This window comes from Perca fluviatilis, chromosome 5, assembly GCF_010015445.1.
Source record: "Perca fluviatilis chromosome 5, GENO_Pfluv_1.0, whole genome shotgun sequence".
Lineage (NCBI taxonomy): Eukaryota > Metazoa > Chordata > Actinopteri > Perciformes > Percidae > Perca > Perca fluviatilis.
In genome coordinates this window covers 2,796,133-2,821,420 of record NC_053116.1, presented here as the reverse complement: position 1 = coordinate 2,821,420, position 25,288 = coordinate 2,796,133, and the positions used below count along the sequence as shown (strand labels likewise).

Below are 25,288 nucleotides of genomic sequence, written 5' to 3'. Positions count from 1 at the left end.
AGAAATAGGCCATACAGTTGCTGAATCTGTTTTTTTTTTAATCGACAAATGTCAGTTTAAAAGTTTTTCGTCAGGTTTTGAGAGGCGGCAAGCCCAGCGGACCACTCCTCAGGTGGAGTGTGGAGTGCTGCAGGTCACGTGACATGTAGAAATGTCAGGTGGAAGAGAAAAGGAAGGCTGCCCTGAGCTGGAGGATGCGCTAGCGTCGTATAAGTCTAGTGTGTGGGAACATTTTGGATTTCATGTTACCTATGATGACAGCGGAAATAAAACAATAGATGGAACTGCCACTGTGTGCAAGCATTGTGCAACATGCATTCAATATGCTAAGTTTAGCTGTATATCATATGCTGAAGTATATTTCTGGAGTGTTAAAAATTAAAAGAAAAAATAACAAGAACCGTACAGAACCGAAAACCGTGACCCTAAAACCGTGATACAAACCGAACCGTGGGTTTTGTGAACCGTGCCACCCCTAATAGACAGCCAATCTAGGGAAGTTACTTTTAAAAAGTAGTGTTTGCTAATTACTCATTAATCGTTTTAAAGTTACTCATTACTTTTAAAAGCAGGCGTCTCTGGCAGAGACTGAAGTTAATCACACAAAAACTATCTTTTGCCATAAAGCCAATCTGTGGTTTATCAGTGAAGTGTCTGAACTACACTGCAGACTGGATTCTCTCCTCACAGAGTAACGGCTGATTCATTATGAACGAGTCCAGCGCGGGTTAAATGCACATCGGCACATTGGTCCGATATATATATATATATATATATATATATATATATATATATATATATATGTATATGAGCCCATCTCCACCGCAACCATCTGTGAGGTTGTCAGCTTTGTGTCTGCCTGGCATTCTCTGTTTGTAGGACGGCCGATTTAACCGCCAGTCGTCAGCGATGTTGTGGCATGTGTCACGTAGCTGTCCGCTCAGAGCGCTGTCCAGCAAAAAGCCACAAAGCTTAAAACGCTCGCAAAAGCTAGCGCTGGCTGCAGCATTGCTCTGCTACCAGCCTCTGTCACATCCCGTGTGGAGCTTGAGTGCGTGCAGCTTAGAAGGCAGTGTCGCTGTCCCTGGGAAAAGTAATTTTGCACCGAACTGAAAAAGGAACTACGTTTCGTTACCAACATTTTCAGTAGTAGCGCGTTACACTACTGCTACGTTTATACGTGGCTGGCTATTTTCATAAACGGACATTCAACCTCTCAGTTTTCAGAAAAGTGTTTGTTTATATGTACCCGTGTATATATGCCGTCAATGCCGTCAAGAGCACGCCAGACCTGTAGGTGGCAGTGTAACGAGAAGCTCAAGCCCACGTTAGCCAATCAGAATCCCGACAATAGCAACAACAGCAACCAATCACGTCCTCTTTCTCTCTCTCGGCTGCCTAAACCTCCGTTTGTCTCAGTTTACATGCAAACAAAGTTTTCCAAAATCTCCAGTTTGGCCGGAGTTTTTAGAAATAATCGTTTTCTGTGATAAAAACAGGGTTTTCGTGTAAATGAGAGGCCAAACCGCAGGAAAATATCTGCGTCTTCCCTTCGTGTAAACGGGGCCTACATTTTACCTGAAAAAAAGTACGTTACTGTAACGTGTTACTGCAGGGCTTAAAGTGAAAAAAAATCCTGAGCCTGAAACTTTTTAGGAGGGGGGGGAATAAGTCCTTACATTACACATCACAATCACAACTTTGCATTGTTTAGCTTTTCATAAACTCTGGGAAAAGGCTTTTATGTTTAAATAACTCAGGCATGAAAACGGGTCAGGGGTGAAAAGGTGAGAAGGATATTACCCCTCTAGGGGGGTCCGGGGGCATGCTCCCCCAGAAGTAAATTTTAAATATTCCACATTTTAAAGCATCAATCTGATGCATTTTGAGATGCATTTTTTGCCAACCAGCAGTGTAATATTTCAATATGCACTCATTAAAGTTAATTTGACTGGCAAAACAGTTAAAGTCCTTCTGACATTACACAATAATAAAAGTCATAATTTTTAAAAACTAAAAAGTTTTGGAACAATTTTTACTCCTTCCAACCATATGTTAAATTACGAGTCAATGTGGATTTACATATTGCAATAATATCATAATCCTACAATGAATCATTGTGAAAACTAAACTTTACTACTTTGGCCAGGTCATCATCAAAAAAGAGAATTAGTACATTCATGATTTTGTCCATGTTGATATTAGCTGCTTTATTTACAATTATTAAAAACGTCGCATTGTTTATCTTTTCATATAGCTAGACGTCTAAACTCTGGGACAAGGCCGTTATGTTTAAACTTTTATATATGTCAATGTGTTTAAATACCTGCCATGCTGATTCCAAACAGACAGCTTTGTCAAGGCAGTTTGGGCTTCAGATAGCTACACTGAACGTGCACATACGTAGCTACTGTTTGTATCACGGTCGGTCAGTAAAGGAACAGTTGCAGCGGCAGCGGTCGTTGCCGGTAACTTACTCGTATTATAGAGTGCACGGACCAAAGCTTTGTGACTAGCATCAAATGACTAGCAAGCCCTGTCTTACCGCTTCTCCATCCAGTGTCTTCCTTCAACATGCGCTGCAGAGGCACCAGGCTCCCTCAGTTTGAGGCACCAAGTGCTAAACAGCTTCCTGTCACCACCCTTTTCCTCTTGTCCTCTATTCATGCCCAGCGCCATTTGTTTTAACTCCTTTCTAAACTAAAGCTGTATCTACATGCTCCAAGTTTGACAAACTTTGCATCCATTTTTTTCTTTTATTTGCCGCGTTACCACGGAGACCACACCGCACTCTCGCTTTTCGGCAAAGACCCGTCCTGCGTTGCAGATGATTGGTTAAACTCTATTCCTATGGGTGACGTCAAGCGACTTCAACGCTCCTGCAAAGCATTCCGGGAAGGCGGCGCTACATTTGAAAAAAATGCTGCGCGTCAAAAAGCTCGCCGATGCCCAGCTTTATGCAAATGAATCGCGTTGAACGCGACGCGACTATCCAGTAGAAGTAGACGAAAATCTTTCAAACTGACCTTAGTTGATCTGAAATGAAGACAGATTCAGCAACTACATGGCCTATGTTTTCAGAAACACATTTCGGTGAACTATTTTTGTAAAATACGAGATTGTATTCTCAACGAGCCGCCATGACACTCTGTTGAAATTCTCGAGTAGCCACACCCACGTCACGCGTTCGTCCAATCAGCTGCTGGTTAGGGGCGTGGAGCATCAACCATGGCTATATGACGTCGCGACACCACCCGACAGTCGTGTCGCAAAAGTGGATCTGTACTGTAACCCAACACTGCTTGCCAGTGAGTTTAAAGCCAGCTCGGGTAATGCAGACGAACGTTGTGGTGTAATAATGAATTGTGTTTACGGAGGACAAGTTGAGTTTCAAAACCCTTCCAGATGGTCCACAAGACTAAAGGTATTTTCAGGAACTGTCAATGTGAACTGAGTCACCACCGGAGAACGTTAAGTCTCAAATACCACCTGAGCATTACAAAGTTCAAAAACATATCCCTTAAAGTACATTTAGAACAGATTAAATAGGTGTGATTAATAACAAGTTAACTATGGACAGTCATGTGGTTAATCGTGATCAAATATTTTAAGCGATTGACGGCCCTAATTTACATAAAATGATCCAATATGTAAAAATAATGTCAATCAATATTAATAATGCATTGTTGTGGCCTTCCAGTTTATTTTGGGGAAACTTAGCCAGAAACTGTTCTTCTTTTTCTTGCTGTCATTGAACTGTTGAAATACTTAGGCCGGTTACACACTGGCTGCGTGGATTTTTCTATGTCTTTACACACCAAAAATGTGTCTGACGCAGTGCTGCTGCTGCTGCTAGCAACAACATCGGCAGTATTGGTTGCAAAATAGGCTACAGAATATTTTGTTCTGTATTGACAGGTGCAATATTACAAAATCGATTTCTTTTTTGAAATTACATTTATATCTGCATCTATATCAAAACCTAGAGACTTTCAAACAACATGTCATTTATTAATATGTATTTGTGTCTAAACGACATATAAACATCTTTTCCTATTCTATTTGCCTGGTAAACGGCGCTCCAACTAGCGTGTCGCGGTGAGAAAAATAGTCGTCAGTTCTATTTCTGCGCTCGAGCAGTTTTTTAGAACGGAACGCAATGTGAAAACGGCGGCGGAGTCATTAGGTTTCCATTAAAGTCAGTGTGTGTATTTCCACTGACTGCAAAACGGCTGCGGCCAGAAGGTGTCAAAGTTCCTTGTGAATCCTTCCTCCAACGACTGGATGCACACAAAGAACTCCTCTGACGGCCTCATCAGGTTGGCGGCCAGTGTATACTTTTTGGCCGCCAGGAAAGGCTGCTCTTCGCTTGAGGTGTAGCTGTGGTCCTTATGTGTTGGACCCAACAGCAGGACTTCACAGTGAGGACATGCCCTCACTGTTTCCTCCTGCTGAAGGATCCGGACTACCCAGCCAGCAACATAGAAGAGGCCCTCCTCCTGGATGCAATCACCAACAGTCTACAAAGTAATGTTGTATCTTAATCATGCCATTCATCTTAATGAAACCATTTTATAGACAAATCATTACAAATGTATTTGCCGTGTTTACTGTGCTTACCTTTAGGCCATACTTAAAGAAGTTGTTCCTGATGGACTTCAGTAGGTGAGGGACATCAAACACCACAGGAACCCTCTGAACCCCCACCAGAATGCAGTGGGAATCCTCGCCACCCAGAGGGTCCAGGGTGACGTTAGTCGTTGCCTGGTCACATATTACTGCCTGCACCTTGGAAATGGGTTAATACATTGTATCAGTACATGGTTTGAGTGTAATTGTTAATGTTGCTGTTTAAAAGTCTGTGTAGTACATACTGTCAGCCCTATATGTTCTAGGTTCCGAATGGCTTCCTTAATGATGCCAGCAATTTCCACGGCTGGCATGGAACTGGGGGAGAAGAAATAACCAATGGCCTGTTGAAGGATGAAGTTTTTGGTAAGTGTTTTTAATATACACTGCCAAAAATAAATAAATAAATAAATAAGTAAATGTCTTAAAAACAACAAATTATTTTGTTGTTGGCTTGCCTGTTTCAACTTCCCCAAAATGCCCCTAACCATGATGACCATTGCCTGTTTTGCAGCATGGCCTGACGGAGATACGCCATAAATGGCATCATTTCGCTTGTCATAGTCAAATTGCCTCTTGATGGCCATCTCATCTAAAACAAGTGTGCACATTCTTTCCGCAGGGGTCATGGTGGAGGCGATCACTCCCATTTGTGAAATGATTCCTTGCAGGAAGCCTGGCTGTTGGAATAAGCAAGTTAAATGAACAGTTTTATGTACATTTTGAAATTGTGAAACTGGGTAATGTAAAGCAGTCTATATTAAATTGGTATTTACAGAGAAGTATCCCACACGTCCTGTAATATATCGGCGTATTGTGGATTTGGAGGGTAGAGCAAACATGCTTTGCAAGTATCTGTAAGCCTTTGGGCTGCTGTGTAGTATCTGCAGCCCCATGTCTTTCAGATGTTGGTTAAACCTCCTTCCTCTTTTCTTTTCCCAGCCTCTGACAGTTGTGCCTTGATGAAGTTCCGGCAGCCTTCAGGACAGCTCTGCAGCATCTCTTCCAGAATTTCATGAGGACTACAGAAGAACAGGATGTAGGTGTTAAGATTCAAAGATTTTTGTAAAAAAACAAAGGTTTATAATTCCAAATGCAGTGTTATGGGGTGTGAGGTCACAGCTCAAATTTGTCTATGGGTTAAACTAAACCTTTCTTTGTGTTCATGTTACGTCCCATGTCATGCAAGCCCTACATGTGGTGCACAGACTTGGAAGTACATTACTTTGGTTGTTTAGGCTTAGTAGCTGGCTTCTTTCTTTTCAGCCGTGCAACCTTTGCCTCTAGTTCTGCAATTCTCTGTAATAACAAAAATGCATCTTTTATTTGATTCTGTGAGAATGCTAGTCACAATCTTGAAATTGAATAAGCTCAGAACATCACCTTGTCCTTTTGTTGCAGGCTGCTTAGGGGAATGGTCACCTGAGCCTGTTCTTTTGTCCCTCCATTTGTGTCATTTTCTCTCCTTTCTTGTCGCTCTTGAGTTCTTTCCTCTATCACTGCTCCTTCTCTTTCTCCTTCTCCTCTTTCTCCTTCTGCTACTGGTCCCTCTTCTGTCATATCCTCTATCCCTTCAGGTGGCTCCTCTGTTTTTTTCTCTAAAATGTCCCTCTCTTCTTCCCGCTCCTCAGAGTGCCTTCTCTCAGCTTTGGAGGATTAAGTCAATCAACTTATTTAATTTAATGTTCCTGTTATTTTAATGGCATGTCTTGTGTGTGTTATTTAATGTTGGTCTTGTACTGTTCTTGTCCTCAATTGTCATTCTTACCTTCACTTCTTTTCCGCCTTTTTACAGGAGGAGAGGCAAGAGGTGGCGGGTTGATGCAATCAACCAATGTAGGGATTGCATCGCTGGTAAGTGAATTTTTTCCGTTATGCTGTTTAAAAAAAAAAACGACACAAAGAAAATGTATTAGTAATTGTATTTATTTGTAACAGTAATTGTATATTTTATTGTATTATATTTAATTTGATTGTCATTTCACTACACAACTCACTTTTACAAGGAAGCATTCCTCGAAATGCAGTTCACACACCACATATCCTCCCTGCATGAACTCCTGGTGTGACATGGTTAGTCTGAGGTCCTTCCGTCTCATGTTTAAGGGCGTTTTCACACATACCTCGTTTGGTCCGGACTTTCGGACTTTTTAGTTTGATCCGAACCAAAATTACAGGTGTGAAACCTCCCCCGGACCACGGTCCGGATCAAAAGACCAAATTTTGGTCCGACAAAAAGAGGTGGTCTCGGTCCGGACCAAACTGAACCATGATCCGGTTCGTTTATATTGTGAAAGCATTTTTGGGATGGTTCGGACTTTCGGACCAAATACAGGAATCTCTGGCAGGCTCTCCTCGTGTTACAAGACCGGGGAAGCTCCTTTAAGGAATAGCTCGGTGCTTAGTGAGAGAGATAGACTGTAAATGCGCTCAGAGCAGACAGCTGTCAGCTATCAGAGCAGATAATACATCAGCAGTTTATTTGTTAAGTGGTAGTAAATGAAGGCTACAGTGTATGTTTCCGTTTGTCTCTGAATAAATGCTCCAGAAAGAAAGTTCCCGTGTCTTGCTTCTCTACATCACAACAAAACAAAAAGAGCCGCGGCAGTAGGGGAGAGCAGCGGTCAGTTGAATAGCCGAAACTCGGACCCAGAGAGAGGATACGAGAGGACAGGGAAGCCCGTCAACAAACCAATCAGTTCTAAGTATCTGGAGACGCAGCTCACGTACGTGATGACGGCAGGACGTAGTTTTGTCACGTAGAGATCTTTAGTGCGCTTGCAAAACTGCAGTGTGAAACCAAAACTTACCGGATCAAATGTATACAATGTAACAAAAACATGAACCTTGGTCCGGACCTTGGTTCGGATTTTCATGTGTGAAAACGCCCTAAGAGCCATCTCCTTCTCCTTAAATTGAAACCTGAATTAGATTGGTATTTTCCTTCTCTCAAAAATTCATATTATCCTATTCTCACACATTTATTCATCACTAGCTCTTCTTTGCTAGCTTCACTAGCTGTTTTCACATTTGTTCTTCACTGGCTGTTTGCTCCTTTGTTTTTGAACCACCTTTGTGTTATGGTTGTATTCTGCATATACTGTATGTACACCAGTCATCAAGCTCCTAGAGAGCACATAATTATGTTGTAATTCCCCTAACACCTCTTCCTTTTTTATCTCTACAGTTTTACCTTGATGCTGTGACATCCTTCATCCTCCTCCTCCAACCCCCCCTACAAACACATCACCGTCATTCTGTAGCTGTAGTTGGTAGTAGAGTGTAATGATGATGTAATTGTAGTGGTATAGTATATTATAGAAAAGGTTCATATTGTAGTATTGTAATGTTGATGTAATTGTAATATTGTAGTATAGAAATTGTTCATATTATGTTGACACACCCCCTCCCACTATCCACACACACACACACACACACACACCTTCATTCTTTAGGTTAGTTGTAGTTAAATATTCATATTTTCATTTTAAGTTATTCTATTGTTGTTGAAACGTTCACACAGAAAAAGGTTCTTGTTCTTTTTTTTTTTTAATAGGCCCATTTCCACTACCGAACCTGGAACTTGGGTTTCGGCGCGGACGTTTGTGTATGTTATTTCTTTGGTTCCCCCATGTACATTGCAGCACACCAGTGTCTGCATTCATTAATTGTTTGTTGATGTTTAGGGGGGTCTGGTCAGCAACATAGCATTGTGTTCATACAACACACCTGTAAATGTCCTTTCCTGTGTCTCTTCCTCAGCCCTGTCTCCTCCAAAATTTTCCCTCCTTTGTCCCTGCAACCCTGTATCTAATGCTTTTCATATGCTGTTCTATTTGGTGCGAAAATGTCAATAAATGAAAATATGAATGAATGAAAATAAATCACATAGTTAAAATATTAACAAAACCATTTGTGTGCAGTAATAGAGTAAGGGAAGAGTCCCCCTTCCCAACACGTATCATTGCGATCTGTGGTAGCCCGCACAACTTAGCTGAGTTGGACGTTAGCCAACTTTCAGTGTGACCCCCGTAAATTCAGAAAGGCTTTTGGCAATTAACACAGGAGCACATACGATAACTTCTTTCGTCCTTGGGAAATGAAAAATAGGACAACCTTTTCCCACTATTTGAACAATTGATCATTGCACATCTGCAAGGCATTTTATCCTTTTTCTAATTTGTATTGATATTTATAATACTATTGAGCGGGACATTGACTGTTTTTTTTTTTTAAGGTGGCAATACTGTACTATGTCTACTGTATTCCTGAACACAATAATAAAACAAGAACTCAAGTCCAATTTATTTCCCATGTAAATTTCACAATACATACAAAACGATAAAAGTGCCAGCTATCGCAAAAACAAGTTGCTACGGACTAAAAAAGAATTTGGGCAAAAAAGTCCACCTTAACGTTCTCAGAGAATGCACGTAGACGTGTCTGAAGCATTGACATGTCCAAAGCATTGATATAGGTCCAAAGCCGGTCTACGGAGGTTTGAACATAGACTGTCTATGGGTCTGAACAAAATCATTGGTCTGAACAAAGAACTTCTAATATACCTGGTCTAAATCATTGACATATTCTGAATGGCTCTGACATTCTGGTTCCGCATCGGATGCCATCAAGCGGGATCTCCGGTCATAATCAGTCCTTCACTGACCAATCAGCATTCATTAGCAGAATGCTAGCGTGTTATGGGCAACAACGCCTCACCCTGTGAGAAATCAAAAGGACATAAGTACTCGTTCATTCAACTTTCGACGTATAATCCATGTCGAACTTGCAAAAACTACAATCAAATCTGAGGTTTCTCAACGACAATCAGGCGAAAGAGACAAATGTAGCCGTCTAGCTCCATAGAGTCCCATTCATTTTGCACTGGACCGCGATCACCCCCAGTGGAACTCTGGTGGAACTGCAACCAAATACGGTACAATGGGGCTGAATAGGGAGTGGAACGGCTTTCCGTAGACCGGCTTTGCCTGAATCTTAATAACTGCCGAATGGGAAGCTAACGCATGCGCAGTTCTGTCTTCTATTCTCTTTGATTGCCGTGTAAAAGAACAGTTATTAAAGTGTTTACCTGAGTGTGTGCAGGTTTACCTGGAGCTCTGTCTTCTTAAAACTCACTAATAACAAACAACACAGCTATCCCGCCGCCAGCCACACATCCCAGTGAAGCACAGAGACTTCCTGTTTTCTCCAAGTCAGGGTTTTTCAGATTAAAAGTTTGAAATGAAAGAACTCCGCCGCCTGGAGGTCAGTAGGGAAACAACAGATACATATTCAGTTTATTAATCAGTTAGTGGTGGACTGGAACGGAGTACATTTACTCAAGTACTGTACTTAACTCGAGGTACTTGCAGGGTGCGAACTACGGGGGAGCTAGGGGGAAGCTCAGCTCCCCTTAATAAGACATGGGCTCCCCTGAAAACGTGATTTGTGAAATTTTGGGGGGTCTCTAAAAATATTGACAATGTGTCATTTTGACGTGCAATTTCAGTTTTGTGTAATGTGATCATCGTGAATTATAATGTGTAAAACTGCAAAAATATAATTCATGCGTGATGGTGATTTAAACCCAATTCACTTCAATAAAGAAAACTATACATGTTATTCTTGTTATGAGCATCGTCAAGGCGCGCGCGCTGTGGTGCAAATCCAACTCATGTTTAGTAGGCTACATGTTAACTCAAAGATTCGTAGAAAAAATATAAACATTGGAGGCCATTAATCGGTGCGCAAAGTCCTTGAAATCCATTCTGCAGTAAGCATCATATAGCCATGGCAAAAAGAAAACAAGGCAGTTTAATTAATTTTGGTTTTACTACGAAACTGTGTAGCGATGACGTTAATAGCACGACTAATTCACCTGCTGCAAGCCCTGTTAGCACACCTCCCACCGGGGTGACAACGGAAGAAGAAGCTGAAGAAATAATGTCCTCTCTGGCTGAAGATGATCCTAACCCCTCTCGCTCCTCTCTCCCGTTAAATTGGAACAGCCAGCAGTGGAGAGCCTGGAAGAGCTCGTATACATGGCTGTTTGTTAAGGATGGAAGCTTGGGGTGCGTCGCTATGGTCTAATTGAACGGAGGAATTCTGGTATTCTTCTTATTGTTTATATATTTGTGGGTGGCTGTTTGCCCTATCTATTCCTGTCGATAAAGTATGATAGGGTAAATCCTGTATAGTGCATACACTTGTAGCTGTTATGTATATTTGTAAGTCATTGTAAGTTGCAAGCGCACGACCCCGCGTGGCAAAAAAGTGGGATCCCCCGAAGGCCACGGTATAGTTCGAACACTGGGTACTTGTACTTTACTTGAGTATTAAATAATGTACAGCACTTAAATAATTAAAACAATTTCTAAGTATAAAGAGAAATAAGAAAATATAATGTATGCATTTAAATGTATGTTTCCACCAGACTCCATTTAAAAAAATTGCAATTTCATGACTGTTAAACACACTTTATTTATATGCTGGCTCTATACACGCTAAAAGTACTGATTATTTACATGGAGTCTGGTGGGTTTGGTGATGGGGATTTCAGGGCTGTTTCATGTTAAACAAAAAGGATCTTACCCCCAAATTGGTGCTCACGGCGGATCATATTTCCCTGCACTACACCTTGAAAACACAGCAGAGTTGTTTCCCCTCTACTCTTCTTGATGGAAACCAACTGTTTTTGCAAGATCTCGTGTGTCCTCGTGACTTCAGCTGTAAGTCATGGCCGCAGCCGTTACGCAACAAATCCGGACCTGGTGGGTATTGACAGTTGGCGGAGCAGGGAGCGAACACGCAGCAGAGCCGGTCCGCAGGCATTCTGCATTCAGTGAAAATCCCCAGTAAGTTTTTAACTAAAAGGTCTATCTCTGTAGGGATCCTTTCCATAATGTTGTCAGACACTTATAATAATAATCTGTTAAGAGTCTGTCAGCGGCAACAACAGAACTTGTGAATGGAAACTTTACATTTTAATTATAAGTTTAAACACAGACACAACAGAAAGAATAAAACCATCAAATCAAGTCACAAATAATCAGCATGTGGCCTTGTTTTATTTAATTAGGGCCCGAGCGCCGACAGCGGTGAAGGCCCTATTGGAACTGAAGGAATTATTATTATTATTATTATTATTATTATTAGGGCCCGAGCACCGACAGCGGTGAAGGCCCTATTGAAACTGAAGGAATTATTTTCCCATCAAATTAATTGGCTTTTTGAGGGGCTTAACATATTCAAAAACTCACCAAATTTGGCGGCCGCATCAAGTCTGGTGAAGATTTACGTATTTTAAGGGTTTCGGGAATAGGCGCACAAAAATGGCTCGCTAGTGCCCCCTACAAAGTTAAAGAAATTGAGCCCCTGCAGTGCGTTTAACGTAGACTCACGAAACTTAGTACACATATGTAACATGTCAATATGTACAAAAAACTTCATCAGAGCCATACCCTAAACCCAAGAGGAAGTTCGAAATTAGTAACAATATATGATTATATTATATTAGAGTCTACTTGAAGCTTTTTATATTTGTCTCTCTCTGTCACACACACACACACACACACACACACACACACACACACACACACACACACACTGTTCAACCACATTCTTCTGCATCTCTTGCATCTCCTCCCAGCTCTTGACATTTAGCAGCCCCCCTCCCAACACACACACACACACACACACACAAATGACAAAATGTGATATTGCGATATCGCTATGAATTTTGATATTTTTCAACATATGTAAAATTACAAAATAGATTCATAACAAATTAAACAAGTTTTCTTACAACACAAGGTTTATTTCAACCGACTGTCATATTGGACAGGTACAACATAGGGAATAAGGACCACGTGTCACGAATCCCGCCTCCTGAGTCTGTTTTTTGCCTGTAGTCTGTCCTGGAGTCTGTTTTCCTAGGTTTCCTGAATGCATCCAGTCTGGTTGCCTGGCGACGATGTCAGGCAGGAGCTCACTCAATCACCCACACCTGCAACTCATCAGCTATCAGCACACCTGGTCCTGATCGTCACCTCTACACTTCATAAGCTCTGACCTGACATCCATTACCTGCCGGATGTTTAGCCACTAACAGTATGTTGTACCTGCGTTTAAGCCTCTGTTTTTTGAGTGTCAGTTTAGCTGCTCAGTTGCTCTTGATTGCTGTGAACTCACCTACTTTTCTGCTGTCTGCAGTTACTCACCCAGACTCCAAGCTCCACCTCTGCCTGGTCTTCAATTGCTTCAGGAACGACGTTGGACCTGTTCATTCTCCCCCACCTACTCACCTCCGCCGCCTGCTCCAACACCTGGATTCCCCTGCTTCTGCATTCAAATCATTGAATAAATAATCACCTTCATTCAACTCAACTTGTCCTGGTCTGCTTCTGGGTTCCGCCTTAGTAAATCCTGACACCACGTCTACGGAACAGGCGTACTGGTTGGACAGTATAAAATAAATAAATAAAGAAAACAGGACAAGTTCTAGTGGTTGTACACTATACAATATATAAAGAGAACAGGACAAGTTCTAGTGGTTGTACAGTATAAAATAAATAAAGAAAACAGGACAAGTTCTAGTGGTTGTACAGTATACAATATATAAAGAGAACAGGACAAGTTCTAGTGGTTGTACAGTATAAAATATATAAAGAGAACAGGACAAGTTCTAGTGGTTGGACAGTATAAAATAAATAAAGAGAACAGGACAAGTTCTAGTGGTTGTACAGTATAAAAGATATAAAGAGAACAGGACAAGTTCTAGTGGTTGGACAGTATAAAATAAATAAAGAGAACAGGACAAGTTCTAGTGGTTGTACAGTATAACAAATATATAAAGAGAACAGGACAAGTTCTAGTGGTTGTACAGTATCAAATAAATAAATAAAGAGAACAGAGGCCTGTACTACGAAGCAGGATTTGGCGTTAACGAGCTAACTTCAGGCTCAACCCAGGATTTTCTGTACTACGAAGGTGGATTAGTTGTTATCGGGTTCAATCGCCGTGGTAACTCATGCTGAACACCTAATCTGGTAATCTGGTAGATCTCTGTATTGTGGGTCTGGAAAAAAGCCTCAGATGACGCAAAATGATGATTTTTGCGTCATCTGAGGCTTTTTTGCCCAGAGGCAAAAGACTACAGCCAGTATTAGGAGCCACTTCCGCATAGCCGATAGGGGGTTGGACTGTCGGCTTTTTCCGGATATTGCCGAGGAAAAAACGAGTGTCAGCCATCTTGAATCCTCGCTTAGCTTCTCAGCAGGAGCAGAAACTGTTCATCCCGACGGAAATTTTAGAACAACAATTATGTGCATTCAAACTACCACACACGTGTACCACCGGGATACATTGGAACACATCGGAGAATATGCAGGACACTATTACAGACGCAATACTCCACACACTACGCCAGCTTCGCCTGCACGGAGACCAGCAGTGGTGCTCGATTCCTGTGGCCGGTAAAGTGACCTCATCAGCGGGGAGCATTGAACGAGTGTGCCGGTGGAAAGCTAACGCTAGCCAGCCATCTGTCCACCAATCCTGCTGCAAGTGTCCGCTCATTAAACAAACTGGACTACATCCAACTTCAACGAAACTCCCAACGTGAGTTCAGAGACTGCTGTGCTGTGTTTTTGTTGTTGTGGAAATATTGCTGTGGACAATCCAGCCTGCTGCTCTGTCACCGGGTAAGACTACTAGTGGAGGTGGGCTGTGTTACCCCGGACTGCCTGTTGCAGAAATGGGGTGATTTGTATCCAACTAACTGCTAACTGCTGGTGGAGTTTGTGACTGTAAAATGCCGACCATTCTACAGCCCACGCAAATTTATGGCTATGTTTATACTCAATGTTTATACCACAGCCCACCAAGAGCTAATGCTAGTAGCTATGTGTTAGCCTTCTTTCATGGCTTGGTTGAATTGTAATGTAGAATGCGGTCTGTTATTTCTTGTTATACCATGGTCTGGGTGAATACTCGATTCTGATTGGCTGCAGGGTGTCCATTAAAAAGTGATATAGGACACCTATTAAGGAGTTCGGTGAAACTGAATGTTTACTGTTCTATATGAATGCGCTACATTAAATCAATAAGGAAATGTGGATTTATTATTTCCAAATTGTCCTCTGAACACCACAGGATGGCGCTAAAACACACAGGCTGCAAGAAGTAAGTTCTACTGGCCCTCCGGACTGACTCAGTTTCACAGCGAATAACGTTATCTCACATCCCGTTCACTGTTCAGCTCGTGCTCGGCTCGCGGCCCGCTCAGCCGCGAGCAGTAACGTTACACATCGCGGATCAAATTCTTCGTAAAAGTCGTTATATTGTTTTGGGGACAATTACATGGCTGATAGCTAGCTTGTCTTGTTGTTCAACATACTGTCAAATTATTTTTACTGATTGCCAACTGTACACAATGTTATTGACTTTGGATCTTGCTAGCATAGCGTTAGCTTTCTGGCTCGATAGAAGGGTTCTATCAGCTGAGCGGACTATATAAATATCTCCGTTTGCTAAGGGAGGCAAGTCGTATCTAAGGTTCTTCCTAATTCCTGGTGGAGAGAAGAATGTTTGCATTGCATAAGAACCTGATGGATGGGAATGATTGTTCCAGGTATTAGTCCATGGACACAGTTCTGTTCCCTCTGGAGCTATAAATCAATCCGCTGAAAGAAGTCCGGAGCTGCCATCAGCTGTGGCAAAAAAGTATATGTTTTAAATGTGTAACACCACTTGAGCCACGGTGAAACGTTTTTTCGTGTATATGGTTGAAATGACAATAAAACACACTTGTTGAGTTGATCGCCTCACTGTCTGTCTGTAAAGGGTAGGCGTGGCTTGGGAGTAGACGCTGAAGCAGTGAAGCAAGTGCATTCTGGGATTTGGTGTCTTTCATCCACATGAGCCAAAAACACATTTTCTGGCTTTTCTTGGCCTAGAAGCAACCAATTTCTAAAAAAGTTTCACATTTCTACTACATAAGTGACCCAATTTAAATATATATTCATCTTTCCAATGGTGAAATATTCCTTTAAAGAAGATCAGGCTCGGTGAGCTCGGTGCAGAGAGAGAGAGAGAGGGGTGCGCTCATAAAAGTTAAAACATTTAGAGACTGACAACCCCGTTAACATTCCCTGATGGGTATTTTTATGAAATATATATATTTTAATGGGAGGGAATTACATATCGACTTCTTGAGCCATGTGTCGCCAATGCGCATATCGGTGTGAATTATGTATTTATATTTTTATTTGCTCTCACGATCGCTTCCCACTGCCAGGGTTGCAACTGAAATAATAGCATAAATAACAGTTTATGGAAAGCACAAGTGTAATTATGGTCAGATCTTCGTCCTGACTGATGGGGAAGTGATATTGATAAGAGTAATTTACACATCTACAGCGTGATCAGCAATTTTTTTTTTTGCCAGCTTTCCTTCCTGTTTTAGGAAGCAGTGACTGTATTGCGTTTTCCCTGTAAAACCGAGTCTGTGTTCTTCATATTTATGTAGAATTATAATTTGCTCTTCTTATATATAACATGCGGCTCTGGTAGATGTTTGCGATTGGTCGTGGTGCGCAAACACCGCCTCTTCTATGTGAACGCGCGCGCCGCTGGATTGGGAAACCCTGAGTTGATTGAACTAGTTGATAACCAGCGTCGTGATACAGGTTATGCAGGACCGCGGTTGTTAGGTTTGGTGAAGCCGGATTACTGAAAGAGATGCAGGAAATGTTGATCATGCTTTGTAGTACAGGCCTCAGGACATGTTCTACTGGTTGTACATTATAAAATAAATATGTAAATAAAGAGAACAGGACAAGTTCTAGTGGTTGTACAGTATAACAAATATATAAAGAGAACAGGACAAAACTTTTATTTCACTTTTATGATTTGTTCCATTTTGTTGTCTATCAATTTCTTCACTTACACTGTCACTCTGTTGAAATATGCACACATGTGGTACTCTCCATAGGGTTTGTCACGTAGTGGACCCGTGCGCTGACGTGTACTAACAAGTGGCCCGGTAACTGGCCAATGAAATGATGATCATTATAGCCTTTGAAGTGGGCTCTAAATGGAACACAACTAAGCCACACAGCCAACGGACGGGACGCATCGCTCCACAAAATATACTAAATATTGCATACTTATTGCAACTTTCGATATATTGCAGTAACGATATTGAGTCGATATATCATACACCCCTAACACACGCACGCACACGTACCAGTACTGTGTTTAAAATAGCAGGGTGAAATGAAAAGTGCACATTTACATTTACTAACTCCCTTGAAAAGTCTGCAAACTTAATTTATGTAGCAATTTTCAAAATACAGTTACAAAGTGCTTTACAGAACCCGAGGGAAAGAGATAAGATAAAAGACAATCACAAACACAAAGAAATAATGTACAGACAAACTTCACTGTACACAATCTCGCAAACCCAGTGTGAGGCAAAGGAGAGCAACATTTTGATACCTGGAGACACACACACCATGAGGCTAGAGTTCATGAAACAAACAGACAGAGGTATTTACAGACCCACCAACACTTACAGCAGTATTCACATATATATGTGACAGACTCTGTGTCTTCCACTGTTTCCAGGCAGTTTTAAGCCATTGCTAGTGCTTTCAGTTTCAGTGTTAATCTTGTCGGACCGATGACAGATATGACATAAAGATACTAGTGTGATGAGTAAGGTTAAAGGTACAGATTAGAGATGCACCGTTTTCCCGTGCTCGGCCATGACCGGCGACCGGCAGGTCAGTCTGACATATGGTGATTTCATGCTGGTCAATGCTACAATTAACTTACAACATAAGTTATACAAGTTTCAAAACCTCAATCAAATCCCGGCTTACACACACACACACACACACACACACACACACACACACACACACACACACACACACACGCTAAAACCCCTGAAAGAGGACTTTTTTGCAGAGCTTCTTTCTCGTGCTCCCTTTCTGCAGTTCCAGAGAGGTGAGTTTGGCAATGTGGTGTAGCCTTATTTTTAGAAACACGGCCACAACCAATGACAACAGGCCTGAATGGTGGTTGTCGATGCCAAACTGTGTCTCCTCAACGTGTTCCCCAAGCAGAAAAACATCTTCCGTTCCAATCTCCTCCCGGACGATGTGTGTGACTGTCGACACCTTAGGAGCTTGTATTGTTGAAGCTTGGCGGATCACCCTCTCTGCAGCTCTCAGCACCTTATTATAATAATAATAATAATAATAAAAGAATACATCATATTTATATAGCGCTTTACACAGTGCTCAAAGACACTTTACAGAACAGAGAAAATAAGAACAAAGCAACCTTAATATACACAAATGAACATTAAAAGATTAAAAAAAAACAAGATAATAAAATCTTTCGTAGAATCTGCCGGACTACAAACCCTGCTATGTAGACCAGAGCATTTTCCACCAGACCACCAAACCGAGTGGGGAGATAACTGTGGTCACACACAAGGGCCGAAATGTTGGCGAAAGGAGATGGGTGCTCTTCAGCAGTTTCAGGAGAGGACATCTCCACAGCAGACAGGGACACAGTGTTATCTCTGGCTGCCACATTGCCCGTCTCACCAGGTGAGACACCACACCGAACCATCAGACGGCGGAAGATGGCCTGGAACTGGCGTGCCGATGGATTGTTATTCCAGCAGCCTTGTATGGAAAACAGGCACACAAGACATAACAAAGATATTCATTAGGTATATTTTCAGAATTTATTGTAATTAAAAGAACACCAATCCTATCTGACGCTCTGATTGAATTAAATAGGAGCTCCAAGTGATCCTGGCTGAACCTGTAGGTGAACACATACCGCTGAACTTGAAGCAGTTCAGGAATCATCAGCATCAACGTGTCAATATTGATGACAAATCCGATGACCGATAAGTACCTGCAAAAGAAAAAAGTTGTATTACTCTGATCATGGCGAAACAAGACACCCCAAGAAAGCACCATGTGATTTTGTTCATTCAAAGCAGTAGAATGAATAAGTGAAAAGTTACTTGATTCAGGAAATAGTAAATCTAACACCAAAATACTAAGCTACTAGCTAACTACAAGTAGCGACTGCCCAACACCAATAATACAGTCTGTGCTGTCTTGTGTAAAATTCGATGGCCGATGTTATACCAGTAGTATTTGTTTTATTTCTACAATAGCATTCTTGTGTCCGTTGTAATCTAAGTCAGTGTTATGGAATATCAAGTCTCAGTTCATAGCCGGGTGAACACCGGCCGGTGCAGTAAACATATCCTAGTTAGCTGGCTATGATTTCAGTACAGTAATATCAACGATCCTTGTTCCTTCTCAACGCTCTGGTAATATTATATTCACAAATACAAAAAAACAGTACGGTAATGTTAAATCTTACTTGTGAAAAGTAATCCCCCGAGCCCTGTTTTCAATGGTCCGCCGATTTGAGCAGGAATACGCTGCACAATGCTCTGGCATCTTGTTTCTTCTGTTGCTACGGGACTAGGAGTATGACCGGTCCAAGATGGCGGCCGCATTTCTTGTGCCCAGCAGCCAATGCAGTGTCCACTCTATATTATGTCTATGGTCCAACTGGCTCGAAACTTTTCAGGATTCATAAGAGTCCAACCCTGAGGACAAATAAAGGCCGATATTTACTTAAAGTCATAGCGCCCCCTAGTGGCAACAGGAAGTAGGCCTAAAAGTCAAGGTGCCATACTTTAACGAACTCCTCCTAGAGATTTCATCCGATGGACTTCAAACTTGGTCTGTACCATCCCAACACCTTAACGATGAAAAGTTATTAAAAGAAAAAAATTCGATCAGGCCGATTGTTAGGCGTGGCGGCCATTTTGAGTGTTTAGTGATGAACAAAAAAGTTGTTGTAACTTGAGTTAATGCGTTGTGATCATCTGCCCGAAATTTCTCACGATTGACAAGGGTCCAGGGGCCTGAGGACACCTACAGGCCAAAATTGACTTTGGGTCAGAGCCCTCGGGCTGTCACCACGGAATATGTTTATAAAACATAAAATAATCCGATTTATATGAATCTTATTATGTGTGGTCTACATTTGATACTGAGCCGCCCCCTATACTTTAACCATGCCCACTTACTCAGGCCACCCCCCCCTCAGCAGAGACTTCCTTTTTAATTGGTGATGGTTTGACCCGCCCCCTAAGCTTAAGCCACGCCCCCTTTCATAACATTTGAACCGTTTAAGGTATACCCTTGTGTGAGGTATCATTGAACTCAGCAGAGACTTCATTCTTCATTGGTGATGGTTTGTCCCGCCCCTCTGTGCTTAGCCACGCCCCCTTTCATAAATGGTGACCCGTTTATGGTAGAGTCTTATGTGAGGTATCATTGAACTCAGCACAGAGTTCCTTTTTAATTGGTGATGCTTTGACCCGCCCCCTAAGCTTTAGCCACGCCCCCTTTTAAAACTGATGACACGTCTGATGTAAACTCTTGTGTGAGGTATCATTGAACTCAGCAGAGAGTTCCTTCTTCATTGGTGATGGTTTGAACCGCCCCCTAAGATCTAGCCACGCCCCTATTCACAGCTAATGAACCGTATGACGTAGAGTCTTGTTTGAGGTATCGTTGAACTCGGCAGGGAGCTCCCTTTTCATTGTTGACGATTTGCGGTGTCTGAGTGCCGCGCAAATGCACGGTCGCAAGTAGCGGCGTCCGCCGGTAACCCACGACGTGCGCAGAGGCGCGAGGGCCCGTCCATCACTGCTCGCAGCTTTAATTTATTTTGCATTTAGTTGTTCCACACTGTTGTTCCTTCACGCTCTCAAATCATTTGTAAAGTTTAATGTCCGGTGGCATTTTCATCTCTTTTTTATATGCCGTTACTTTATATGTGTAATGTTAGCAGAGATTTAGAAATTGGTGTGTATATATTAAACTGTTTTTCAAGCTGACAGCTTTATTCAGTCTAAAATAACATTAACTCAAACTAAACACTAGGAAAATTAGGATACAGCTAAATTAAGACTTTACAGTAATAACAATAAAAACAAGTATTGATTGATTGTATTTTAAATGAGCACAAGTAAAGTTGAACTGACGTAACAGCTGTTATATATTTTAACGGTTATTTTCAGGTTTTATTTTGAGGGTCTTTTAAAGTTATTACATGCTGTCTCCAGTGTTGGGAGTAACGGCGTTTAAGTATAACGGCGTTATTTTTTCAGTAATGGAGTAATTTAATTAATTACTTTTCCCATCGTTGCAACGCCGTTATCGTTACTGGGAATGTTAAGTGGCGCGTTACTACAATTGGGTTGAATGAAGCGCGAGGTGTCAGGCTTTGGCTACACATCAGCTGCCTGGAGAGAACGGGGGGGGGGGTGATGACACCGTCGCAAATTCGATGATGATGATTGGCTGGGTGGGCGGATGCCCTGCTCACGCTCTCTCACTGCACGCTCTGACTACCACTAAACTCAATTTTTCGGGTCAGCAACAAGTGACCAAGGCCGAGCTGAACACATTGATTGCAAGTTATGTTGTTGAAAACATGCTACCCCTGTTCACTGTGGAGTCTGAGTCATTCAGAGCTATCCTAAATACCAAATAAAAATAAAATACTGTATATAGTGTTTTTATTCTTCAATCAGTTAATATAAACATATTTGACGTTAAAGATGTTATAGAACGTAATAGCATTATAGAATACAAAAAATAACGTCACAGTTACTTTGCTCAGTAACTAATTACTTTTACAATGTGGTAACTGAGTTACTAACTCAATTACTTTTTGGGAGAAGTAATTTGTAACTGTAACTAATTACTTTTTGAAAGTAAAATGACCAACACTGGCTGTCTCAGCTAGCGGTTAGCCAAATTAGCTGTTAGCTAAACTAACGTTAGCTTCCCGGTGGAGGCTAACGGCAGACCGCTACAACTACGACCGGAAGCGGGGAACAGATCGTGCAGTGTCGTAAATCCTCGTAAATTGGGATTATCATCTGCACATGCGCATGACGGATCGTACAGACAGCACAGATCGGGTACCGACAGTTAGTCTACACTCTTCCCCGTTACCATGGTAACAGTTAATGAGTGGGGCGTGGGCAAATGAGCAGCAGCTCATAAATATGTAATGAGCAGCAGAAAACAGCACACTCTGAAAGGGACTGAAACAGAGGGTAATAGAGGTAGGTGAGAATCTTTTTCTACAAGCTATTTCCAGCAAACAACTTCAGAAACATGTTTTCTGGAACTCATACACCTATTTTAATAAAAGTAGTTTTAGGATGGCTGAAAAAGTTACTCCGGTTGCTTAAAAAATTCCACTAATCTAATGCTAAATAATATAATAATTATTATAATTATAATAATTTATAATTTATTCACTAGTCACTAGTCAAACTCCTTAACAATGATTTCAAAAGATAAGTTGTGATGTTAAAAATGGGAGTCTCCACTGATTTTTTTTAATATGTACACAGGATTTAGGCATGCTAACTTTATTTTTTATTACTATTTATTTATCTTATCACGTGTGTGACCTTGCTCTAATAAAAAAAAAATACATTCAGTTTCCTCTAAAATAATCCAGGTCAAACCACAGGTGCTGGTTTATTATGACTGGGCCCAAACCATCAAAGTCTAAGCCCAGATCACTGTTGGTTAAAGGAGGTGAACACTGTCCCACCCAATGTTGTCACATCTTAGGTTGACTCAGAAAAACTCAATATTGTGCAACATTTTTACTTTACATACAATTCGATGGTTACTACTAAAGATAGGTTATGTTTTTTTGTCTCTTTTCAAAGCCCCTCTGCTACTATTAGACATAGTAGATATTATGAGACAAAAGGAATATGACAATGGGCTAATACAAGGAATTATTTGTCTTGCCATTCACCGCAATTTGTCTACTTAGTCTATATCCACGACGTTGCACTTCCGGGATTGTTCAGGTGCCGCCGGAAATATCCGTCACCTTCCTCTTTCTTTGTGTTGCCATTTTAAACTCCAGTCGATTTCTAAGGACTATGGTTAACTGCTCCTCAGATATCTGCAGGATAAATCGAGACAGCTAGCTAGACTATCTGTCCAATCTGAGTTTTCTGTTGCACGACTAAAACAACCTTTGAATGTACACGTTCCACCAAAACACGTTCCTTCCCGAGGTTATTTTGCAGAGGCACCGTTGCTCCGTGTGGTGCTTAGCGCCGCCGAAGACGATTCTGATTGGTTTGAAGAAATGCCAATAAACCAGAGCACGTTTTTCTCCTCTGCAGCGCTGTGAAGGAAGGTCTGGCAATGCAAGACTAGCATCCACTTACTTTGTTTCTACATATTTTTTCTCATCCTCCATGCTTTTCCCCAGTTCTGACTCTCCTCTCATTCAAACCTCCCGGCCAGCAGTAGACCTGACTCCCTTCTGCCTTTCCCCAGTCACCTGTCCATACACCTGCCCCTCATACTCACATAATTTATGGGATATCACCTTCAAAACAGGACTAAAACCCTGGCTACGTTTTTTTTTTTTTTTTTATCAAACTGCTAAAAGTGAAACTTTGGGCAAAATAAGGGTAAAAAACTCTGCTTGAATGAAGAGAGGGAGAGCCGCTCTCGCAAGAACAAAGCTGCAAATCAGAGGAATAACACGTTATTTTCTGATTGTTTCACAGCACACCTCAGCACATCTCCGCACAACCCTGCGGGAAGGTGTGCCGAATTGCTGATTTTTGTGTAAATGCAAAGCTTTATCCTATCGTTGCATGTGTGTGTCAGTCAAACAGAAACACTGACAGCACACAGCAGCGCTCTACACACAGCAGATGGGAAAGGCGAGAAGCAGGGGAAATGTTGGTTACGTACTGTAATCCCAGATTCTATAAATATAGGCTTTACCCTCCAAGAGCTGTAGCTGTTGGGATAAAGGCAAAGTTGATGTGGTCAATGCCCAATTGTGCCACCATAGTACACATGCATTCAACGCAACTCATGGAGTCACTCAAAAAGCTAGTTAATACCAAAAACTACAGGTCAACTGTGTACAGTAATGAAGTTTACTGATCAGAAAAGTGACCCGCTCCCTAGCTGTGTCTCCATGTTCTATAGGGCCAAACTAACCAATCAGATATTAGTAAAACATATTATTCTATACATAATGCTGCACTTTACTGCTTTTTGCACTTCTGGTTGAGTTTGTAGTCTCAGTACCTGTTCTCTGCAGTAACAATAAAGTTGAATCTGATCTAATCTAATGAACTGTGTTGTGGGTGTGATTTGCTGAACCTCTTATGAAACAACAGGATTCAAATAGCATGACTGAAAACAATTGCTGATTAGTGTTGCTGTGTAGATGGCAGGGCCACACCTATGCTGCTGTGAGGTAAACAGCAGGCCCTCTTCATCCAGCCATTTAATCTCATTTGGGTGCAGTAAAACAATACTAATGGATCTATAATGAATTGAGGTGAATTGAAGTAATCTCTGCTTTCCATTCGTATTGAGTCACTGTGAAGTCTTGCTTTGTCAAGGATGACAGCTGGTGATAAGAAAACAAAAGACAAAATTGTTAATCTTTCAGATATCTGAACACACCTTGAATAGGTTTAAGATTTTATCTCTTGAGTCAAAATTCATGAAAGTGATCTATTATTCCCACAGGTCTAAATCAGATTTGATAGTAGTGGGTGTTTCCTACTTGAACACTGAACAAGCTGTATCCTGAATGTCTGAGCCTGAGAAGACAGAACCTTTATTTTCCTTTCCACTGGTCATTGCCACAGGTAAACCAATGGAATACATCTACTCAAATACAATATGTTTGGGTTTGAGTTTTAAGCAATGGTTATGCCCAGTCCTTAAAGTTCCTTTAAAACTCACTGGTAATGTTTTGAATGGCTCAGTTCAACCAAATTAGAAAACAACACTTTCTTTCTAGTGGTATGTCTTCATACTGTTTTTGCTTTTTGCTTTGCTTTGTGCAGGTATTGAGAAATCTGTCTCCCCCCAAAAAAACAATGGCAGCAATTTAGTCTGTGGTGCTCACAGCACTGAAGAATTACATTTGGAAAATTAACAGCATCCACTTTTTCTAGGAATAATTGCCCTCCAGGCTTTTTCCCGGCTCAGAATGGGCCCTTGGGAGGTGACTTCGTACAGTAGATGATACCCACTTAATTTACTCCGTTCTGATGATTTGTTATGCACCACTTTATGGTGGAAATGTCAATCAATCAATAACATTTATGTGTCACATGAAATCATACAAGGTACAATTCCAGTATAATGTAATCCCATCAGGTCCTTGAACTTGTGCATAATTCATCATAAAGCAGAATGGCCGTCAGATCGGCACACAGAAAAAGAGTCACCCAGTTGAATGGCAATTGCACTCCAGCATCCAGCCAAGTCTCAGCAAAAAGACACCACAGCTCCTGACATCCCATTGGAAAACAACATCGCACACTGACATGGCATACTGGTCAACAGGATGCCAAGCAGAGAAGTGGCAGTCGGTGTTCAATTCCTCCACACTCCTTTGATGTAGAGATGGAGATAGAAGCAGAGATGATCTTTCTTGTCCACGTAGTCGGGAACATAGCCATAGGTCGTAGCTGATAGCCATGTTTACCTTTTCCTCTGTTTTTACTCTGATGTTT

General features: G+C 41.5%; 1 protein-coding gene across 1 annotated transcript in view; it reads left to right on the top strand.

The window, feature by feature from the left end:
- Window positions 1-18,142: 18,142 nt before the first annotated feature.
- Window positions 18,143-25,288, top strand: part of LOC120558535 (mucin-5B-like) — a 38,261-nt gene continuing 31,115 nt past the window's right edge. The window contains exon 1 of the mRNA XM_039799571.1: window positions 18,143-18,251. Coding sequence (XP_039655505.1) covers window positions 18,143-18,251 — 109 coding nt within the window. The remainder of the gene's footprint in view (window positions 18,252-25,288) is intronic.